The 18,957-nt window shown below is 46.1% G+C and overlaps 1 protein-coding gene across 1 annotated transcript in view; it reads left to right on the top strand.

Moving 5' to 3' along the window:
- The window catches only part of LOC143963684 (dual oxidase 1-like), a 246,905-nt gene that overhangs the window by 178,145 nt on the left and 49,803 nt on the right, over positions 1-18,957 (top strand). Inside the window, exons 24-27 of the mRNA XM_077473400.1 lie at positions 1,019-1,203; positions 2,963-3,193; positions 15,126-15,225; positions 16,576-16,625. Of these exons, the coding sequence (XP_077329526.1) occupies positions 1,019-1,203; positions 2,963-3,193; positions 15,126-15,225; positions 16,576-16,625 (566 nt within the window). The remainder of the gene's footprint in view (positions 1-1,018; positions 1,204-2,962; positions 3,194-15,125; positions 15,226-16,575; positions 16,626-18,957) is intronic.

The raw sequence follows: 18,957 nt of genomic DNA, 5'->3' as shown, positions 1-18,957 counted from the left end.
CTCTCTCTGGTGGTGCTGGGTAGCGTGGCTCTCTCTGGTGGCGCTGGGAAGCATTTCTCTCTCTCTCTGGTGGCGATGGGCAGCGAGGCTCTCTCTCTGGTGGTGCTGGGCAGCGTGTCTCTCTCTCTCTGGCTTCCGCCCAACACACTCCTCATTCTTTGTCCTGTAGCACGTTCTCCTTAAGCTTTTTTCCAGGCTGCAGTCTCTCAATCTCTCTCTTGATTGAGCTGTAGCCTCTTCTCTATGAAAAATGGGCCTGCTAATCTTTTGGACTACATGTCCCATGATGCTTTCCTCTCCTAGTCTCCTTTGATTGGCCCTCAGTTATGGCCAATAGGGAAGGAACGGAGCAGGCAGGAAGCTGGGCGGGGAACCTGGTGAGAGCGACCATATCTTGTCCCTGACAGGAGAAAGGGGGGGACAAGCGGGGAAAACCTCTGACAGCCCGCGGCTAGCCTTTCTCCTGCCACAGCGATACTGAGTTCTCTGCTGGACTGAGCAGGGAAAAGAGCCTGACGTCACACTATACTGATGGGGGGGCTTGACAGCACCTTGATGGTGTTACCCCACTGGCGGATGGCAGCCAATAGCAATGCAACTGTGCTGAATTAATTAATATCTGATCCCTGATTCTAGGGGGGGCACTTGACCCCCCTTGCCACTACCTGCGGACGCCCATGGTTCTGTCAGGTATTTAACTCAAGAATTTATGTACCTCTTCAAGAATTCAGTTAGAACATTTAAACATCAAATCCATTACATAAAAGATTACAGCAATTTGTGTATTTATTAGTTTAGTCAAATTGTGTTTCTTAATTATTATGATGTAAGCTCAGATCACCTTTTTGGAGCCATTCATACTAACCTCCATGTCATTTTAAAGAGTTATATTTTAGTTTTCCAGTTTAATTCCACAGAAAATTTACTGTACAGTAATGTAACTATAAAATATATGAACCTGTGATACAGTTTATAATTTTTGGATATAGATCTATTTCTTCATTCCTTTTTCAACCAGTTCTGGCAATATTCTGGAAGAAAATCGTCTATATACAGAAGCCAAAAAAGGAAAATACCAAAAAAGCAAACTGTATCAGAAAATGCAGGCATTCAAGCGATTTATTGAAAATTACCGCCGTCATATTGTTTGTGTAGTAATATTCTATGGAATATCTGCCGGACTGTTTATAGAAAGAGCTTACCGTAAGTACTTTAATTATAATGGAGCCACTGTCAACCTTGACAAATACAATGAGTGTAAATCAAAAGAGATCATTTGTAATATTAAAAGAGCATAATAAAAACCCTGAATGAACTGCTGGAGATGTGGCAGATTGAGTGTAGGATATGGATTGTATCCTTAAACGGAGCTCCACCCAAAAGTGGAAGCTCAGCTTATCTGCCTCCACCCCCCTCCATTGCCACATTTGGCACCTTTTGGAGGAGGGGGAGAGGGTACCTGGTTTTGCCCCGTCCTCCTATTGCCCAATTAGAGAGCACAGTGCTTACGGAGTGGGGAACCGGCTGTGAAGCCACATGGCTTCTCTTGGAGATACTGGCAGCAGCGCCCGATAGCCCATTGAAAAATCAGCTTGGGTGAAGACACCACTTGATTCCTGGACAGGTAAGTGTCCTAATATTAAGAGTCAGCAGCTACAGTATTTGTAGCTGCTGACTTTTAATTTTTTCTGCAGGAGCCTGGAGCTCCTCTTTAGGATGAAACAGTTGATCAATGATGACAATGATGACAATGGTTCCATCAACAAAACTTAGGCAGCAGAGATTTCTTCTTAAAACACACCGAAATTCAAATGATTTTTACTGTAAAACTAACAAACGTTGGCACAGGGAGTCATTATGGATATGGACGATCCTCTCTTTTTTTCTATTTTGCATCCTGTTCCATCTATCCTTTTTGTTTTATTCCTTACCACAATTTCCTCCACCTTCTTTCTTAACCCATTTTAATTCTATGGGAATATTTTTTCTTCATATTTTTTATTTTACAAGTCACTTTTACAGAGACTTAAATTCCTTAAAGCAGGTTAAAGAGGAAGTAAACCCTGATGGGTTTACTTCCTCTTTGATTCCCCTTCAAAGGTAAAGCATAATGGACTACTATGCATCGCATAGTAGTCCATTATGTGTCACTTACCTGACACAGGAGCCAGCCAAGTCACCGCTGCCCCCTGTAGTCCGGAGCCTCCATCTTCTTGGTGGGTCTCGCTGCTCCGGCGCTGCCATTCGTCAGAGCAGCGATGACGTCACTCCCGTGCATGCACACGGGAGCCACCACTCGCCGCATATCGCCGTTAACTGTGGCGCGCTCAGTGCGCCTGCGCGGCGATGTCTGCGGCGCATGCACCATAAACAGCGATGCCTGTCTTTCACCAAATATCTCCTAAATGCGTAGGTTTAGGAGATATTTCTTGGATCTACAGGTAAGCCTTAATCTAGGCTTACCTGTAGGTCAAAGTTGGTTGTAAGGGTTTACAACCACTTTAAGTGCCTAGTACTCACCCATTCTAATTTCTTACATAACAGACCTTATAATCAACTTCACCTCTTGTATACTTTTCTCTGTTATATCTTTCAAGAAAGTCCATAACTTAATTTAGCATTATTTTCTTTTATCTCTATAAATAAATGAATATAGACATTTCAAAAAGGGAAAAAAAGACATGTTCTCTGAATGATGTAATAATGGTTAATTATTTTCTAATGATTTGTTTATCTATTTAAGATATTTTATAAAATCCATCTGGCAAATTACAGAATTACCTGTCCCTTCTTGGATAGACATATCTGCAGGCTATAGGCAAATTCAAATTAAATGCCTTTTTGTAGCATGATAAAAATTGTCCCGATAAACTATTGTGCATAAATGAATAAAAAAACACAAATGGTTTTACTTTTCTTTTGCGTTATGAACTAATAACATTTTATTTTTAATTATATGCAGATTATACTTTTGAGTCACAACACATTGGTATTGCTGAAGTGACTTTGCCAGGTATTATTGTTTCCAGAGGGTCGGCTGCAAGTATCTCCTTTATGTTTGCATACATTTTGCTCACCATGTGTCGTAATCTCATCACTTTTCTGAGAGAGACATTTTTAAACCAGTACATTCCCTTTGATGCTGCTGTGGATTTTCATCGACTTATTGCAAAAACTGCCCTTATATTGACAGGTGGGTTTTCTTCTTCCTCTGATTTAAAGTTAGAAAATACATGTGGTATAACATATGTTTAAAAAATGACCTAAACCTAAAACACAGTTTAATATATTGCAACTTACTAGCTCTTATATAAAGTGGTAGTATTCGTTTTCAAGTTTCTAGGCTAGGTAAGTTTTCTACAAGTAGAGAAAAATACCAGTTGATCCTGTGAGAGATCTTGAGTCCTTGTAACTTGTGTGCTAAATTGATTTTTTTTTATCAGCTTTTTGTCTTATTTGAAGAGTAAGAGGTGTTTGTAATTCAATTAAGGTGAGCAGCCTGGGGTGACAACACTGCTTCTCCAAAGATGCAGTGCAGTAAGCATGCATTGTCACACTAGCACAGGAAGTTACTGGCAGGATCATCAGTTAAAAATAAAATAATGTAGGGATTACATCTAAGGACTGGAAAGTTGCAATATGTATTTTTATTTGTTTGTTTTTGAGGTTTGATATGGTTTAACTGTTTAAAGAAGTTGTAAACCCCCATGTTTTTTCACTTTAATGTATCCTATGCAGTAAGGTGAAAAAACTTGTCACGGACCGTCCATCCAGCCCCCCTGTTTTACTCAGCTGAGTCCTGTGATTCACACGCTAGAGACACTCTCTTCCCCTTTGCCCGTTGTCTTGGCTTTTGATTGGATAGATTGATAGCAGCATAACCATTGGCTCCCGCTGCTGTCAATCAAATCCAATGACGCAGGCAATGGGGGGGCAGGGCATCTATGGATGCAAATGCTGGCATCAGGAGCACGCCCACAAGGTAGCCCCCCAGGAGAGCGCTTCTCTTAGGGGGTTACACGATGCGGGGAGTGTCACCAGTACTGTATTTGAAAATTGAAATCATATAACCTCTCAAGTGTCTCTTCTCCAGAGAGAATAAGTTCAGTGCTCATAATCTTTCTTCATAACTAATATCCTCCAGTAGTGATGGCCGAACGGTTCGCCCGGCGGTCGTTTCGCGGCGAATTTCCGACTTTCGCCGTCCGCGGGTTCGAACGCCTTTTTCCGTCGTTCGCCCCGGCGGACTTACGTGTTTAATGTATACAAGAACTTTAACCTTTCGTGACACGTTTATCATGTGTTACAGGACAACCAATTGAGACATGACAGCTCATGGACACTTGGACATTCCCCCTAACCTATAAATACACCCGATCCGGTGGCCATTTTACATTCTTTCTTCTGTCACTGTAGGGAAAGGATCCTGTGTGGAGTAGGGACAGAGAAAACGCTAGCTATTTGGTACACAAAAGTTCTTTTCAGGACTGGTATAGGTGTTAGGTCAGCAGCCTGAGTTTCTTTTGTCAGTTTAGATAAAGGGACAGAGCGCTGTATGCTGCTATTTTAGGGACAGCTCAGCCAGATTAGTCTTTCTTCATCATCATCATCATCATCATCATTAGCTGTTACTATCAGGTCCACAAAAGAGCTATTCCAGCTAATCGTTCCAGCCTACTCTTTTTTGCCAATTTGTATAGGGACAGGCAGGAAGCAGTGTGTCAGGCAGTGAGGATAATTTTAAAGACTTGCTGTTACTATTAGTTCCACAAAGGTTCTTTTCAGGACTGGTATCAGTGGTACGGTAATAGGCTTGTACACGTATAATATTCTTTCTTCCAAATATAGAAAGAATATTATACTTGACTGCTGCCCTTCTGCTGCAGTCTGCTAATCATTCACAACTCACTTGTTCCACAAAGCTCTTTATCAGGACTGGTAACTTGGTCTGTCTAGGGTGCTACGGTACATAGGCTTGGGTGCGGTACAGTCTGCTGTTCTGTAAGGACCGCTATCGGTCCACAATACATAGGGTTGCCGTGCACTACTGCTGACCGCTGCCCTATACTGCAGCAGTCCTTCAGCGGTATATGGACTGACGCACAGTCTGCTAAACACTAATACACAACCTGCTTGGTCCACAAAAGTTCTTATAAGGACTGGTAACTTGGTATAGGGTGCTACGGTACATAGGCCTGAGTGCGTTACAGTCTGCTGTTCTGTAAGGACCGCTATCGGTCCACAATACATAGGGTTGACGTGCACTACTGCTGACCGCTGCCCTATACTGCAGCAGTCCTTCAGCGGTATAGGGACTGACGCACAGTCTGCTAAACACTAATACACAACCTGCTTGGTCCACAAAAGTTCTTATAAGGACTGGTAACTTGGTATAGGGTGCTACGGTACATAGGCCTGAGTGCGTTACAGTCTGCTGTTCTGTAAGGACCGCTATCGGTCCACAATACATAGGGTTGACGTGCACTACTGCTGACCGCTGCCCTATACTGCAGCAGTCCTTCAGCGGTATAGGGACTGACGCACAGTCTGCTAAACACTAATACACAACCTGCTTGGTCCACAAAAGTTCTTATAAGGACTGGTAACTTGGTATAGGGTGCTACGGTACATAGGCCTGAGTGCGTTACAGTCTGCTGTTCTGTAAGGACCGCTATCGGTCCACAATACATAGGGTTGACGTGCACTACTGCTGACCGCTGCCCTATACTGCAGCAGTCCTTCAGCGGTATAGGGACTGACGCACAGTCTGCTAAACACTAATACACAACCTGCTTGGTCCACAAAAGTTCTTATAAGGACTGGTAACTTGGTATAGGGTGCTACGGTACATAGGCCTGAGTGCGTTACAGTCTGCTGTTCTGTAAGGACCGCTATCGGTCCACAATACATAGGGTTGACGTGCACTACTGCTGACCGCTGCCCTATACTGCAGCAGTCCTTCAGCGGTATAGGGACTGACGCACAGTCTGCTAAACACTAATACACAACCTGCTTGGTCCACAAAAGTTCTTATAAGGACTGGTAACTTGGTATAGGGTGCTACGGTACATAGGCCTGAGTGCGTTACAGTCTGCTGTTCTGTAAGGACCGCTATCGGTCCACAATACATAGGGTTGACGTGCACTACTGCTGACCGCTGCCCTATACTGCAGCAGTCCTTCAGCGGTATAGGGACTGACGCACAGTCTGCTAAACACTAATACACAACCTGCTTGGTCCACAAAAGTTCTTATAAGGACTGGTAACTTGGTATAGGGTGCTACGGTACATAGGCCTGAGTGCGTTACAGTCTGCTGTTCTGTAAGGACCGCTATCGGTCCACAATACATAGGGTTGACGTGCACTACTGCTGACCGCTGCCCTATACTGCAGCAGTCCTTCAGCGGTATAGGGACTGACGCACAGTCTGCTAAACACTAACACACAACCTGCTTGGTCCACAAAAGTTTTTATAAGGACTGGTAACTTGGTATAGGGTGCTACGGTACATAGGCCTGAGTGCGTTACAGTCTGCTGTTCTGTAAGGACCGCTATCGGTCCACAATACATAGGGTTGACGTGCACTACTGCTGACCGCTGCCCTATACTGCAGCAGTCCTTCAGCGGTATAGGGACTGACGCACAGTCTGCTAAACACTAATACACAACCTGCTTGGTCCACAAAAGTTCTTATAAGGACTGGTAACTTGGTATAGGGTGCTACGGTACATAGGCCTGAGTGCGTTACAGTCTGCTGTTCTGTAAGGACCGCTATCGGTCCACAATACATAGGGTTGACGTGCACTACTGCTGACCGCTGCCCTATACTGCAGCAGTCCTTCAGCGGTATAGGGACTGACGCACAGTCTGCTAAACACTAACACACAACCTGCTTGGTCCACAAAAGTTTTTATAAGGACTGGTAACTTGGTATAGGGTGCTACGGTACATAGGCCTGAGTGCGTTACAGTCTGCTGTTCTGTAAGGACCGCTATCGGTCCACAATACATAGGGTTGACGTGCACTACTGCTGACCGCTGCCCTATACTGCAGCAGTCCTTCAGCGGTATAGGGACTGACGCACAGTCTGCTAAACACTAATACACAACCTGCTTGGTCCACAAAAGTTCTTATAAGGACTGGTAACTTGGTATAGGGTGCTACGGTACATAGGCCTGAGTGCGTTACAGTCTGCTGTTCTGTAAGGACCGCTATCGGTCCACAATACATAGGGTTGACGTGCACTACTGCTGACCGCTGCCCTATACTGCAGCAGTCCTTCAGCGGTATAGGGACTGACGCACAGTCTGCTAAACACTAATACACAACCTGCTTGGTCCACAAAAGTTCTTATAAGGACTGGTAACTTGGTATAGGGTGCTACGGTACATAGGCCTGAGTGCGTTACAGTCTGCTGTTCTGTAAGGACCGCTATCGGTCCACAATACATAGGGTTGACGTGCACTACTGCTGACCGCTGCCCTATACTGCAGCAGTCCTTCAGCGGTATAGGGACTGACGCACAGTCTGCTAAACACTAATACACAACCTGCTTGGTCCACAAAAGTTCTTATAAGGACTGGTAACTTGGTATAGGGTGCTACGGTACATAGGCCTGAGTGCGTTACAGTCTGCTGTTCTGTAAGGACCGCTATCGGTCCACAATACATAGGGTTGACGTGCACTACTGCTGACTGCTGCCCTATACTGCAGCAGTCCTTCAGCGGTATAGGGACTGACGCACAGTCTGCTAAACACTAATACACAACCTGCTTGGTCCACAAAAGTTCTTATAAGGACTGGTAACTTGGTATAGGGTGCTACGGTACATAGGCCTGAGTGCGTTACAGTCTGCTGTTCTGTAAGGACCGCTATCGGTCCACAATACATAGGGTTGACGTGCACTACTGCTGACCGCTGCCCTATACTGCAGCAGTCCTTCAGCGGTATAGGGACTGACGTACAGTCTGCTAATCACTAACACACAACCTGCTTGTTCCACAAAAGTTCTTATAAGGACTGGTAACTTGGTATAGGGTGCTACGGTACATAGGCTTGAGTGCGGTACAGTCTGCTGTTCTGTAAGGACCGCTATCGGTCCACAATACATAGGGTTGACGTGCACTACTGCTGACCGCTGCCCTATACTGCAGCAGTCCTTCAGCGGTATAGGGACTGACGCACAGTCTGCTAAACACTAATACACAACCTGCTTGGTCCACAAAAGTTCTTATAAGGACTGGTAACTTGGTATAGGGTGCTACGGTACATAGGCCTGAGTGCGTTACAGTCTGCTGTTCTGTAAGGACCGCTATCGGTCCACAATACATAGGGTTGACGTGCACTACTGCTGACCGCTGCCCTATACTGCAGCAGTCCTTCAGCGGTATAGGGACTGACGTACAGTCTGCTAATCACTAACACACAACCTGCTTGTTCCACAAAAGTTCTTATAAGGACTGGTAACTTGGTATAGGGTGCTACGGTACATAGGCTTGAGTGCGGTACAGTCTGCTGTTCTGTAAGGACCGCTATCGGTCCACAATAGATAGGGTTGACGTGCACCACTGCTGACCGCTGCCCTATACTGCAGCAGTCCTTCAGCGGTATAGGGACTGACGTACAGTCTGCTAAACACTAATACACAACCTGCTTGGTCCACAAAAGTTCTTATAAGGACTGGTAACTTGGTATAGGGTGCTACGGTACATAGGCTTGAGTGCGGTACAGTCTGCTGTTCTGTAAGGACCGCTATCGGTCCACAATAGATAGGGTTGACGTGCACCACTGCTGACCGCTGCCCTATACTGCAGCAGTCCTTCAGCGGTATAGGGACTGACGTACAGTCTGCTAAACACTAATACACAACCTGCTTGGTCCACAAAAGTTCTTATAAGGACTGGTAACTTGGTATAGGGTGCTACGGTACATAGGCTTGAGTGCGATACAGTCTGCTGTTCTGTAAGGACCGCTATCGGTCCACAATAGATAGGGTTGACGTGCACCACTGCTGACCGCTGCCCTATACTGCAGCAGTCCTTCAGCGGTATAGGGACTGACGTACAGTCTGCTAAACACTAATACACAACCTGCTTGGTCCACAAAAGTTCTTATAAGGACTGGTAACTTGGTATAGGGTGCTACGGTACATAGGCTTGAGTGCGGTACAGTCTGCTGTTCTGTAAGGACCGCTATCGGTCCACAATAGATAGGGTTGACGTGCACCACTGCTGACCGCTGCCCTATACTGCAGCAGTCCTTCAGCGGTATAGGGACTGACGTACAGTCTGCTAAACACTAATACACAACCTGCTTGGTCCACAAAAGTTCTTATAAGGACTGGTAACTTGGTATAGGGTGCTACGGTACATAGGCTTGAGTGCGGTACAGTCTGCTGTTCTGTAAGGACCGCTATAGGTCCACAATAGATAGGGTTGACGTGCACCACTGCTGACCGCTCACCTATACTGCAGCAGTCCTTCAGCGGTATAGGGACTAAGAGTTTTGTCACAGGGTCATTTAAAAAATGACATGCAGAGGAAGAGGCAGGCCCTTCCGCAGGGGTGGTAGGGGTAGGGCAGGAGCAACAGGCTTGAGCCAAAGTGGGAAGTTGCAGAAGGTGCGTTCAATTACTTTAAAGGATGCACCAGACTTGGTTGAGTGGCTCGCTCAGCCTTACTCTTCTGCACCCTCCTCATCCTCTCGATCTGCACCCTCTTCTTCACTCTCTGCTATGTGCACCCCCAAAGACACTACCACCAACAACACGACCACCACCACCACCACCACATACCTTCCGCTTGAGTCACTGGAATTATTTTCCGATCCATATCAAGAGGACATTTCTGATGCGCAGCCACTCTTGGTATTGGATCAGGAAGAGGAGGTAGCAACAAGCGCTACTCAGCAGTCTGACGCCAGTACCCAGATCAGCCCAAGGAGGAGGTTGGTCCCCGGTGTTGCTGCCTACTCTACTTATAGCGGTGGGGAAGGTGACGTTGATGATGACGTGTCTAGTGATGTCACGTGGGTGCCCACAAGAGAGGAAGAGGAGGGGAGTTCAGAGGGAGATATGGACCAGCAGATAGGGAGGAGAAGCAGCAATGACTTACATTGCACAGCAGGGACAAAGCAGACTGCAAATGTATCAGGAGCGAGTCATCGACCATGTACGGTCACATCTGGCGCTCCCAGGACACCGGCACATGGCTCCGCAGTGTGGGCTTTTTTTAACGTGTCCGCTGCTGACAATAGCGTTGCCATCTGCAATCTTTGCAGTCAACGCGTTAGTCGCGGTAAGCCCAATACTCACCTAGGGACGACCGCCTTAAGAAGGCACATGAGCAGCCATCACCGAGCCCAGTGGGAGCAACGGAACACACAAAGCCACACTGCAGGCTCTCACCGTCCAGCCTCGTCTTCTACTTCTCCTTCTCCTCTCTCCTCACAATTGTCCTCCACTCCACCTTCCATCACGCCAAGCTCACATTTTTCTGCAAAAAGGCAGGCTTCCGTGGGCCTAATGTTTGAGCGTAAAAAAATGATGACGCCGGATAACCCTCTTGCCCAACGGTTGGCGGCTGGCTTGTCAGAACTCATAGCCCGCCAACTACTGCCATATAAACTGGTGGACTCGGAGGCCTTTCGCAAATTTGTGGCCATTGGAACACCACAATGGAAGGTCCCAGGAAGGAAGTATTTCTCAGAGAAGGGCATCCCAGAGCTATATGGCCATGTTCAGCGGCAAGTGAATGTATCTCTGGCACACAGTGTCGGTGCCAAGATACATCTGACCACAGACACGTGGTCTAGCAAACACGGGCAGGGAAGGTATATCAGTTTTACTGCCCACTGGGTGAACCTTCTGACGGCCGTCAAGCATGTAACCCGTGGCACCCGTGTAGATTTGGTTTTACCGCCACGGATTGCATGCAGGCCTGACTCTTCTTCTCCTCCTCCTACTCCATCCTCCTCCCTCTCCTCCTCAGCTGCCTCCTCCTTTTCCGCTGCTAGCGTCTCTTCCACTGCACCGCCCAAGCTCCCCAGAACCTATTCCACATGCCAGGTGAGACGTTGCCATGCCGTGCTGCGTCTGTTGTGCCTGGAAGCAAAGAGCCACACTGGCCCGGCACTCCTTTCAGCTTTGCGTTCACAGGCAGATGAGTGGCTAACACCGCTCAATTTGACAGTTGGTAAAGTGGTGTGTGACAACGGTGCCAATCTGCTTAGCGCATTGAAACAGGGCAAAATCACGCACGTGCCGTGCATGGCACACGTCTTAAACTTGGTCGTGCAGCGATTCCTTGTCAAATACCCTGGGGTCCAGGACATCTTGCGGCAGGCAAGGAAAATCTCGGCCCATTTCAGAAGATCTTACACGGCCATGGCTCGCCTTGCTGACATTCAGCGGCGACACCATCTGCCGGTCAGACGTCTTATTTGCGATTGCCCGACGCGATGGAACTCAACCTTCTATATGCTTGATAGGCTGCTCCAGCAGAAACGTGCAGTTAACGTCTACCTGTATGAACTCTGCGAAAGAAACGGTTCTGGGGAGCTGGGTTTTTTTTCACCGCGCCAGTGGCTGCTCATGCGCGACACATGCAGACTTCTGCGGCCATTTGAGGAGATCACCAAACTGGTCAGTCGCAGCCATGGCGCCATCAGTGACATGGTACCTTATGCCTTCTTTCTGGAGCGTGCATTGCGTCGTGTCATTGATCAGGCTGTGGAGGAGCAGGAGCGGGAAGATGAGGAAGTCGCAATGCTGGATGAATTCCCAGGGGGGGCTACTCTATCTGAGACAAGTCAACAACAGGAGTCTGATGAGGAGTCAGAGGAGGATGGTGCCGGGGCGGATGAGCAGGAGCAAGAAGAGCATGCTTTAAACCTTTCTGGGATCCCTGTTGTGCGAGGATGGGGAGAGGAGAATGAAGAGGACGACATTATCCTGGATGATGAGCAGGAGCCAGGCCACCACACCGCTTCCACTTTAGTGCAAATGGGGGCCTTCATGCTCCAGTGTTTTAATAGGGACCCCCGTATAAAAAGCATGAGGGTCAAGGACCAGTACTGGGTGGCAACGTACTTAGACCCCCGGTACAAACACAAAATGGCGGAAATGTTACCGCCGTCGCAGAGGGCTGTCAGAATGCAGCACTTCCAGGCCTTGCTTCGAGAAATGCTGCATTCTGCTTTTGCGTGCGCTGGCAGAGGAGCAATTCCCACTCCCAGAGAAGGATTTGCGGGTACCAATCCAACAGCGCCTGCAAGAAGAGGCCGGTTTGAAGATGTGTTGGTGACTTCGGATATGAGGTCATTCTTTCAGCCGACCCATCGACAGGTGTCATCCGGATCCAGCATCAGGGAACGCCTAGACCGTCAGGTGTCCGACTACATTGGGTTAACGGCCGATGTGGACGCTCTGAGGAGTGATGAACCCCTAGACTACTGGGTGGGCAGGCTTGACCTCTGGCCAGAGCTTGCCCAATTTGCAATCGAACTGTTGGCTTGCCCCTCATCCAGTGTCCTGTCCGAAAGGACGTTCAGCGCAGCAGGGGGGATTGTGACCGATAAGCGTACTCGCCTAGCTCACCACAGTGTTAACTACCTCACATTTCTAAAAATGAATGAGGCATGGATCTCGGAGGAATTCAACACATGTGATCAGTAGACCATGTATATGTCTATAAACAATTTTTGGAATCAAGCACACAGACCTTCTTAATTCATTTGGCTCACTTCCCTGACCCAAAAAAGCACACCGTACTATATGCCCCTACCCTCCTCTTTGAAGAGGTTGAGCGGTGTCATATTTCTACTGGGGCTGCTTATTATGAGGGGTTCCCACCATCCCTGTGCTGTGCTGACTTCCTCCTGGGGGTTCTTATTATGAGGGGCTCCCACCATCCCTGTGCTGTGCTGACTTCCTCCTGGGGGTTCTTATTATGAGGGGATCACACCATCCCTGTGCTGTGCTGACTTCCTCCTGGGGCTGCTTACGGTGCTGCTGTCAGCGCTGTATGTCACGGAGCTGCTGTCAGCGCTGTATGTCACGGAGCTGCTGTCAGCGCTGTATGTCACGGAGCTGCTGTCAGCGCTGTATGTCACGGAGCTGCTGTCAGCGCTGTATGTCACGGAGCTGCTGTCAGCGCTGTATGTCACGGAGCTGCTGTCAGCGCTGTATGTCACGGAGCTGCTGTCAGCGCTGTATGTCACGGAGCTGCTGTCAGCGCTGTATGTCACGGAGCTGCTGTCAGCGCTGTATGTCACGGAGCTGCTGTCAGCGCTGTATGTCACGGAGCTGCTGTCAGCGCTGTATGTCACGGAGCTGCTGTCAGCGCTGTATGTCACGGAGCTGCTGTCAGCGCTGTATGTCACGGTGCTGCTGTCAGCGCTGTATGTCACGGAGCTGCTGTCAGCGCTGTATGTCACGGAGCTGCTGTCAGTGCTGTATGTCACGGAGCTGCTGTCAGCGCTGTATGTCACGGAGCTGCTGTCAGCGCTGTATGTCACGGAGCTGCTGTCAGCGCTGTATGTCACGGTGCTGCTGTCAGCGCTGTATGTCACGGAGCTGCTGTCAGCGCTGTATGTCACGGAGCTGCTGTCAGCGCTGTATGTCACGGAGCTGCTGTCAGCGCTGTATGTCACGGAGCTGCTGTCAGCGCTGTATGTCACGGAGCTGCTGTCAGCGCTGTATGTCACGGTGCTGATGTCAGTGCTCTGTATTACGGTGCTGCTGTCAGTGCTCTGTATCTCCTGCACCCTCTTGTTTGCCTACCCTGGTCCCTGACCTTCCCTCTCCTCCATTGCCTTCATTAGCTCCATAGTCCTGAATTGTCAGAACAATTTCCCAAATAAAAAAAAAATGCTTGTAGTTATCGATCCCAAATTCACCTCATACATGTATTATGCTATTGTCCAGGTGGTGGGACTACGTGCTACCCCCTAATAATTACCCCGTGGCCGCAAATTCGACCTAAAGGTTTGCGAAATTCGCCTCCCATTGAAGTCAATGGAGCCCGCGGCGAACGGTCGTTTTCGCGAACGTTTGTGTCCGTTCGCGTTTCGCGTTCGCGAAACGTCCCGTCGGAAGTTCGTCCATCACTATCCTCCAGGCCCTTTATTAGCTCTGTTGCCCTTCTTTGTACTCACTCCATTCCCAGTACATCCTTCCTGAGGACTGGTGCCCAGAACTGGACAGCATACTCCAGGTGAGGCTGGACCAGAGTCTTGTAGAGTGATAGAATTATCGTTTTAGCTCTGTAGTTGATTCCCTTTTTAATGCATGCCAATATTCTGTTTGCTTTGTTAGCAGCAGCTTGGCATTGCATGCCATTGCTTAGCCTATCATCTACTAGGATCCCCAGGCCCTTTTCCATCCTAGATTCTCTGAGAAGTTCTCCCCCAGTGTATAGATTGCATTCATATTTTTTAAATCCATTATTTTAAATTTTTTCTACATTAAACCTAGTTTGCCATGTAGTTGCCCACCCCATTAATAAGTAATTTTAATGACTTTGTAGAAATAGTGTCCCTTTCATATATGCAGTCCCAAGTCCTACTAGCAGTGCACATTTTGCAGGTACCCTCACATATGTAAAGTATTGTTTTAACAACAATATTTAGCTTTTGCATAGAGCAGAGAAGAGTTAAAACCAATTTTAGTTTTTTATTTGATGTCTTGGTATCTTTGGGGAGATTTCCAGTCACTTCCTGTCCTAGAGCCTCAACAGGGAATTAGAGAAAGTCTCTACAAAATGAGAGAAATTCCCCTCTTAGGCAGTTGCCACCAGAATATATATCCCGGTTGGAAGATTTATGCTCAACCTTTTTTTTTCTGGTGACAACTAAACAATTTTGTCTCTCATAATTTTGTATCCCAATAACAATGGTCACCAAGGCAAAAGTGAGAGTGGATATTCCCAGGAGGGAGGCAGATAGCAGTAAAAATTTGACAGGGGTTTCAAACCTTCCCTACTCCATGCAAAAACTAAAACAAAATTATATAAATATACTCTTTAAACATTCTAAGTAAATTTTTAGCAAAAATGATTGTTGTGATGAACACTATTCAACATATTTCAATGTGTATCAGATGACACTTATTTCTCTTTATTTTACAGTGCTTCATAGTATGGGTCATGCAGTCAACATTTATATGTTTTCCATCACGCCTCTTAGTACTCTGTCCTGCATATTTCCTAAAGTTTTTCGAGATGATGGGTAAAATCGAGTTAATTAACTAAATAAAAATGATGTCATGGTGTTTTCAGCCTTCCTTTTCCTTCTGCTCTCTCTTCTTTCTACTATGTGGAAAAAGCTAATTGGTTAAAGGCAATATTGCTGGCTGAAGAGAAAAGCATAGGATAAAAATGTGGGTCATTTGATCACTTCACAATTATTAGCAGCTTACAACTTTCATAGCACATTTTCTTTCCTTTATTATTATTATTTGAGGTGCTTATAGAGCGCCATCAATTTACACAGTGCTTTACATATACATTTTACACTCACATCAGTCCCTATCCTCAAGGAGCTTACAATCTAAGGTCCCTAACTCATATTCATATACTAGGGCAAAGTTAGACAGAAGCCAATTCACCTACCAGCATGTCTTTGGCATGTGGGAAGAAACTGGAGTACCCGGAGGAAACCCACACAGGGAGAACATGCAAACTCCAGGCAGGTAGTGTGGTGATTGGGATTTAAACCAGCGACCCTTTCTCCTGTTAGGTGAGAGTGCTACCCACTACACCACTGTGCTGCCTATATATATATACTTTATATTTATTCACATACCTGTCTGATCCATGGAGAATAATATAATTCATGAATCACATTTTCTGTGTGAATCTCCATAAACAGTATAAGCCTATGTGCAAATACTGTAATAAATAAAATGTATAATTTACAAAAAAAACAAGATAAATTCGATTTTTCAGACCTGCATTTGCTAAGTCACTCATTAAAATCAAACTATAATTGATGTAATCCATTTGTCATTGTTCTTGCATTGATCATCTTTCAAAAATATAAAATATCAGCACAAGGGACACTTATTACAGTTTGATCTAATGCCTCTTCTGTTAGCTGAAATCCCCCCACTCCTGCTTTCCATCCATATCCTTCATTCATAGAAGTACTATAGCTTTCATGAATGAAACAGGATCTATGACTGGAAGGCAGGCAGATGATTAAAAGGTCTGCCCCTTTCATTCATAGATCCTGTTTCATTCATTGAAGCTATAGTGATGGCTTCTATGATTGGCACAGCTGGGCAGAAAGGGCAGGCATACAGTAGTTGAGCACTTTTGATCAAAGCCTGTGATAGCTCCTATAGTTCTATTAACTCCTCTATTGATGGAGGAGGATTTCAGTAACAAAAGAGGAATCAATTCAAGGGACACATTCTACTAACTGTGAGTAACCTCTATTTGTGTTATTTTATTTTGACTGCACTTAGGCTTAGCCTAATTTCCTAGGCTTATTTCTTGATGTATTTTTCTTCTAATTACATATGAGCTATTTAATTTTAACTGCTTTTATTAACTTTTAAATATTTTTATTTTGAAGATCTGAATTTCCATATAAATTTTACTGGTGGTTTTTCAAAACAATACCCGGTAAGTAATTTTTTTACAAAGAATATATATATACAATATACTATATATATATATATATATATATATATATATATATATATATTATACTGCCCCACAGCACCCATCCCTTGTTGAGGGCATGTGGCCTGGTATGGTTCAGAAGGGGGGGGTGCTCACTTATCCCCTCCCTTTTCTGACCTGCCGGGCTGCATGCTCAGATAAGGGTCTGGTATGATTTTGGGAGTGACCCCACACATTTTTTTTTCAATTTTGGTGCGTGGGTTCCCCTCCAAATCCATATCAGACCCAAAGCCCTCTCCTTAGCAACCAGCTATATACAATGTGTTTAAAGAGAAAAAAATACAAAACGCAAAATGCATGAAAACTACATGCAAAAACACATCAAAATGCAAAATGCACTGCAAAATGCACCTGAAAACTGTATCGACCACAACCACATATATTTGTACCTAGACTTATAGACCATCAGTCTTGCTTAGACTGTTTGTTGAGGAAATACTACTCTAGATACTCACCAGGTGTTAGAAGGAAGAACTATGACCTAGGCTTGTAGAACTGTTTCTGTTGTAGACCTTTGCAAAACTGAATAAAAATGTGTGGCAATTCAATGAGCCAGTAGAAAGTACTGGGAAATTGATGTTCAATAGAGAAGCACAATTTTAGGTAGTGCATTGTGGTTTATAAGGGTACAAAGGGCTTTAAAATGTTCCACAAAATTATGAAAGCTCTTTTAACCACTTGCCGACCGCTGCATGTACATATATGTCAACACAATGGCATGGACAGGAAAATGGGCAGGTACGCCCCTTTAAATTTGCCACCGCAAGCTCCGTGAGTGTGATCACGGGTCCCGTGGACTCGATGTCTGCAGGTATACCTGCGATCGTCTCACGGTGAGAAAGAACGGGGAGGTTATAACGGAAACAAGCATCTCTCCATTCTGCCTAATGACACTGATACTGATCACCACTCCCTGTTAGGGATGAGCCGAACACCCCCCTGTTCGGTTCTCACCAGAACCTGCGAACAGACCTAAACTTGATGTGAACTTTAGAACCCTATTAAAGTCTATGGGACTCGAACGTTCACAATCTAAAGTGCTAATTTTAAAGGGTAATATGCAGGTTACTGTCCTAAAAAGTGTTTGGGGACCTGGGTCCTGCCCCAGGGGACATGGATCAATGCAAAAAAAAGTTTTAAAAACGGCAGTTTTTTCAGGAGCAGTGATTTTAATAATGATTAAAGTGAAACAATAAAAGTGTAATATTCCTTTAAACTTCGTAGCTGGGGGATATCTATAGTATGCCTGTGAAGGGGCGCATGTTTCTGGTGCTTAGAACTGTCCCTGCACAAAGTGTCATTTGTGCAGGAAAAAAAGTATTTTAAAATCACTTGCGGCTAAATTGTCGGGTCTCCGTAATACAGAGAACACTCAATGAGTGTTCTCTGTATTAGCCGACAATTCATTCATTCATTCATTAAAAAAAAAAAAACGTGGGGGTTCCCCTAAATTCAATTACCAGGCCCTTCAGGTCTGACATGGATATTAAGGGGAACCCCGTGTCAAATTAAAAAAAAAATTGACGTGGGGGTCCCCCCAAATATCCATACCAGACCCTTCAGGTCTGATATGGATATTAAGGGGAACCCCGCATCAAATTTAAAAAAAATTGACGTGGGGGTCCCCCTAAAAATCCATATCAGACCCTTTATCCGAGCACGCAACCTGGCAGGCCGCAGGAAAAGAGGGGGGGACGAGAGAGCGCCCCCCCCCTCCCTCCTGAACCGTACCAGGCCACATACCATCAACATTGGGAGGATGCTTTGGGGGTCTGTGACCCCTCAAAGCACCTTGTCCCCATGTTGATAAGGACAAGGGCCTCATCCTCACAACCCTGGCCGTTGGTTGTGAGGGTCTGCGGGCGGGGGGCTTATCAGAATCTGGAAGCCCCCTTTAACAAGGGGACCCCCAGATCCCGCCCCCCCTGTTTGAAATGGTAAGGGGGTACAAAAGTACCCCTACCATTTCACAAAGAAAGTGTCAAAATGGTTAAATAAGACAAACACACTTTTGAAAAATTCCTTTATTAAAAATGAAAAAAATAAAAAAAGTTTCCAGCGGTGCTAATCCACTCTTGCTATCCAGCGACGGATCTCCGGGGTCCAGCGATGGATGATCATATCCAGCGACGGGGGATCTCTCAGTCCAGCGCTGTCCATACATCCTTCTTCTGTCTCCACTCCGGAGACACTGCAGAGAGCCCAGCGCTGACGTTTCTTATATTAGGAGGGTGGGGCCACCCGTCACCTGACCCCGCCCCTCTGACGCTGG

The sequence above is a fragment of the Lithobates pipiens genome, unplaced genomic scaffold (assembly GCF_037356315.1).
Source record: "Lithobates pipiens isolate NorthernLeopardFrog02 unplaced genomic scaffold, aLitPip1_a1.2 Scaffold_8, whole genome shotgun sequence".
Lineage (NCBI taxonomy): Eukaryota > Metazoa > Chordata > Amphibia > Anura > Ranidae > Lithobates > Lithobates pipiens.
Note: the sequence above shows the minus strand (reverse complement) of the source record. Positions and strands in the feature narration are given on the sequence as shown.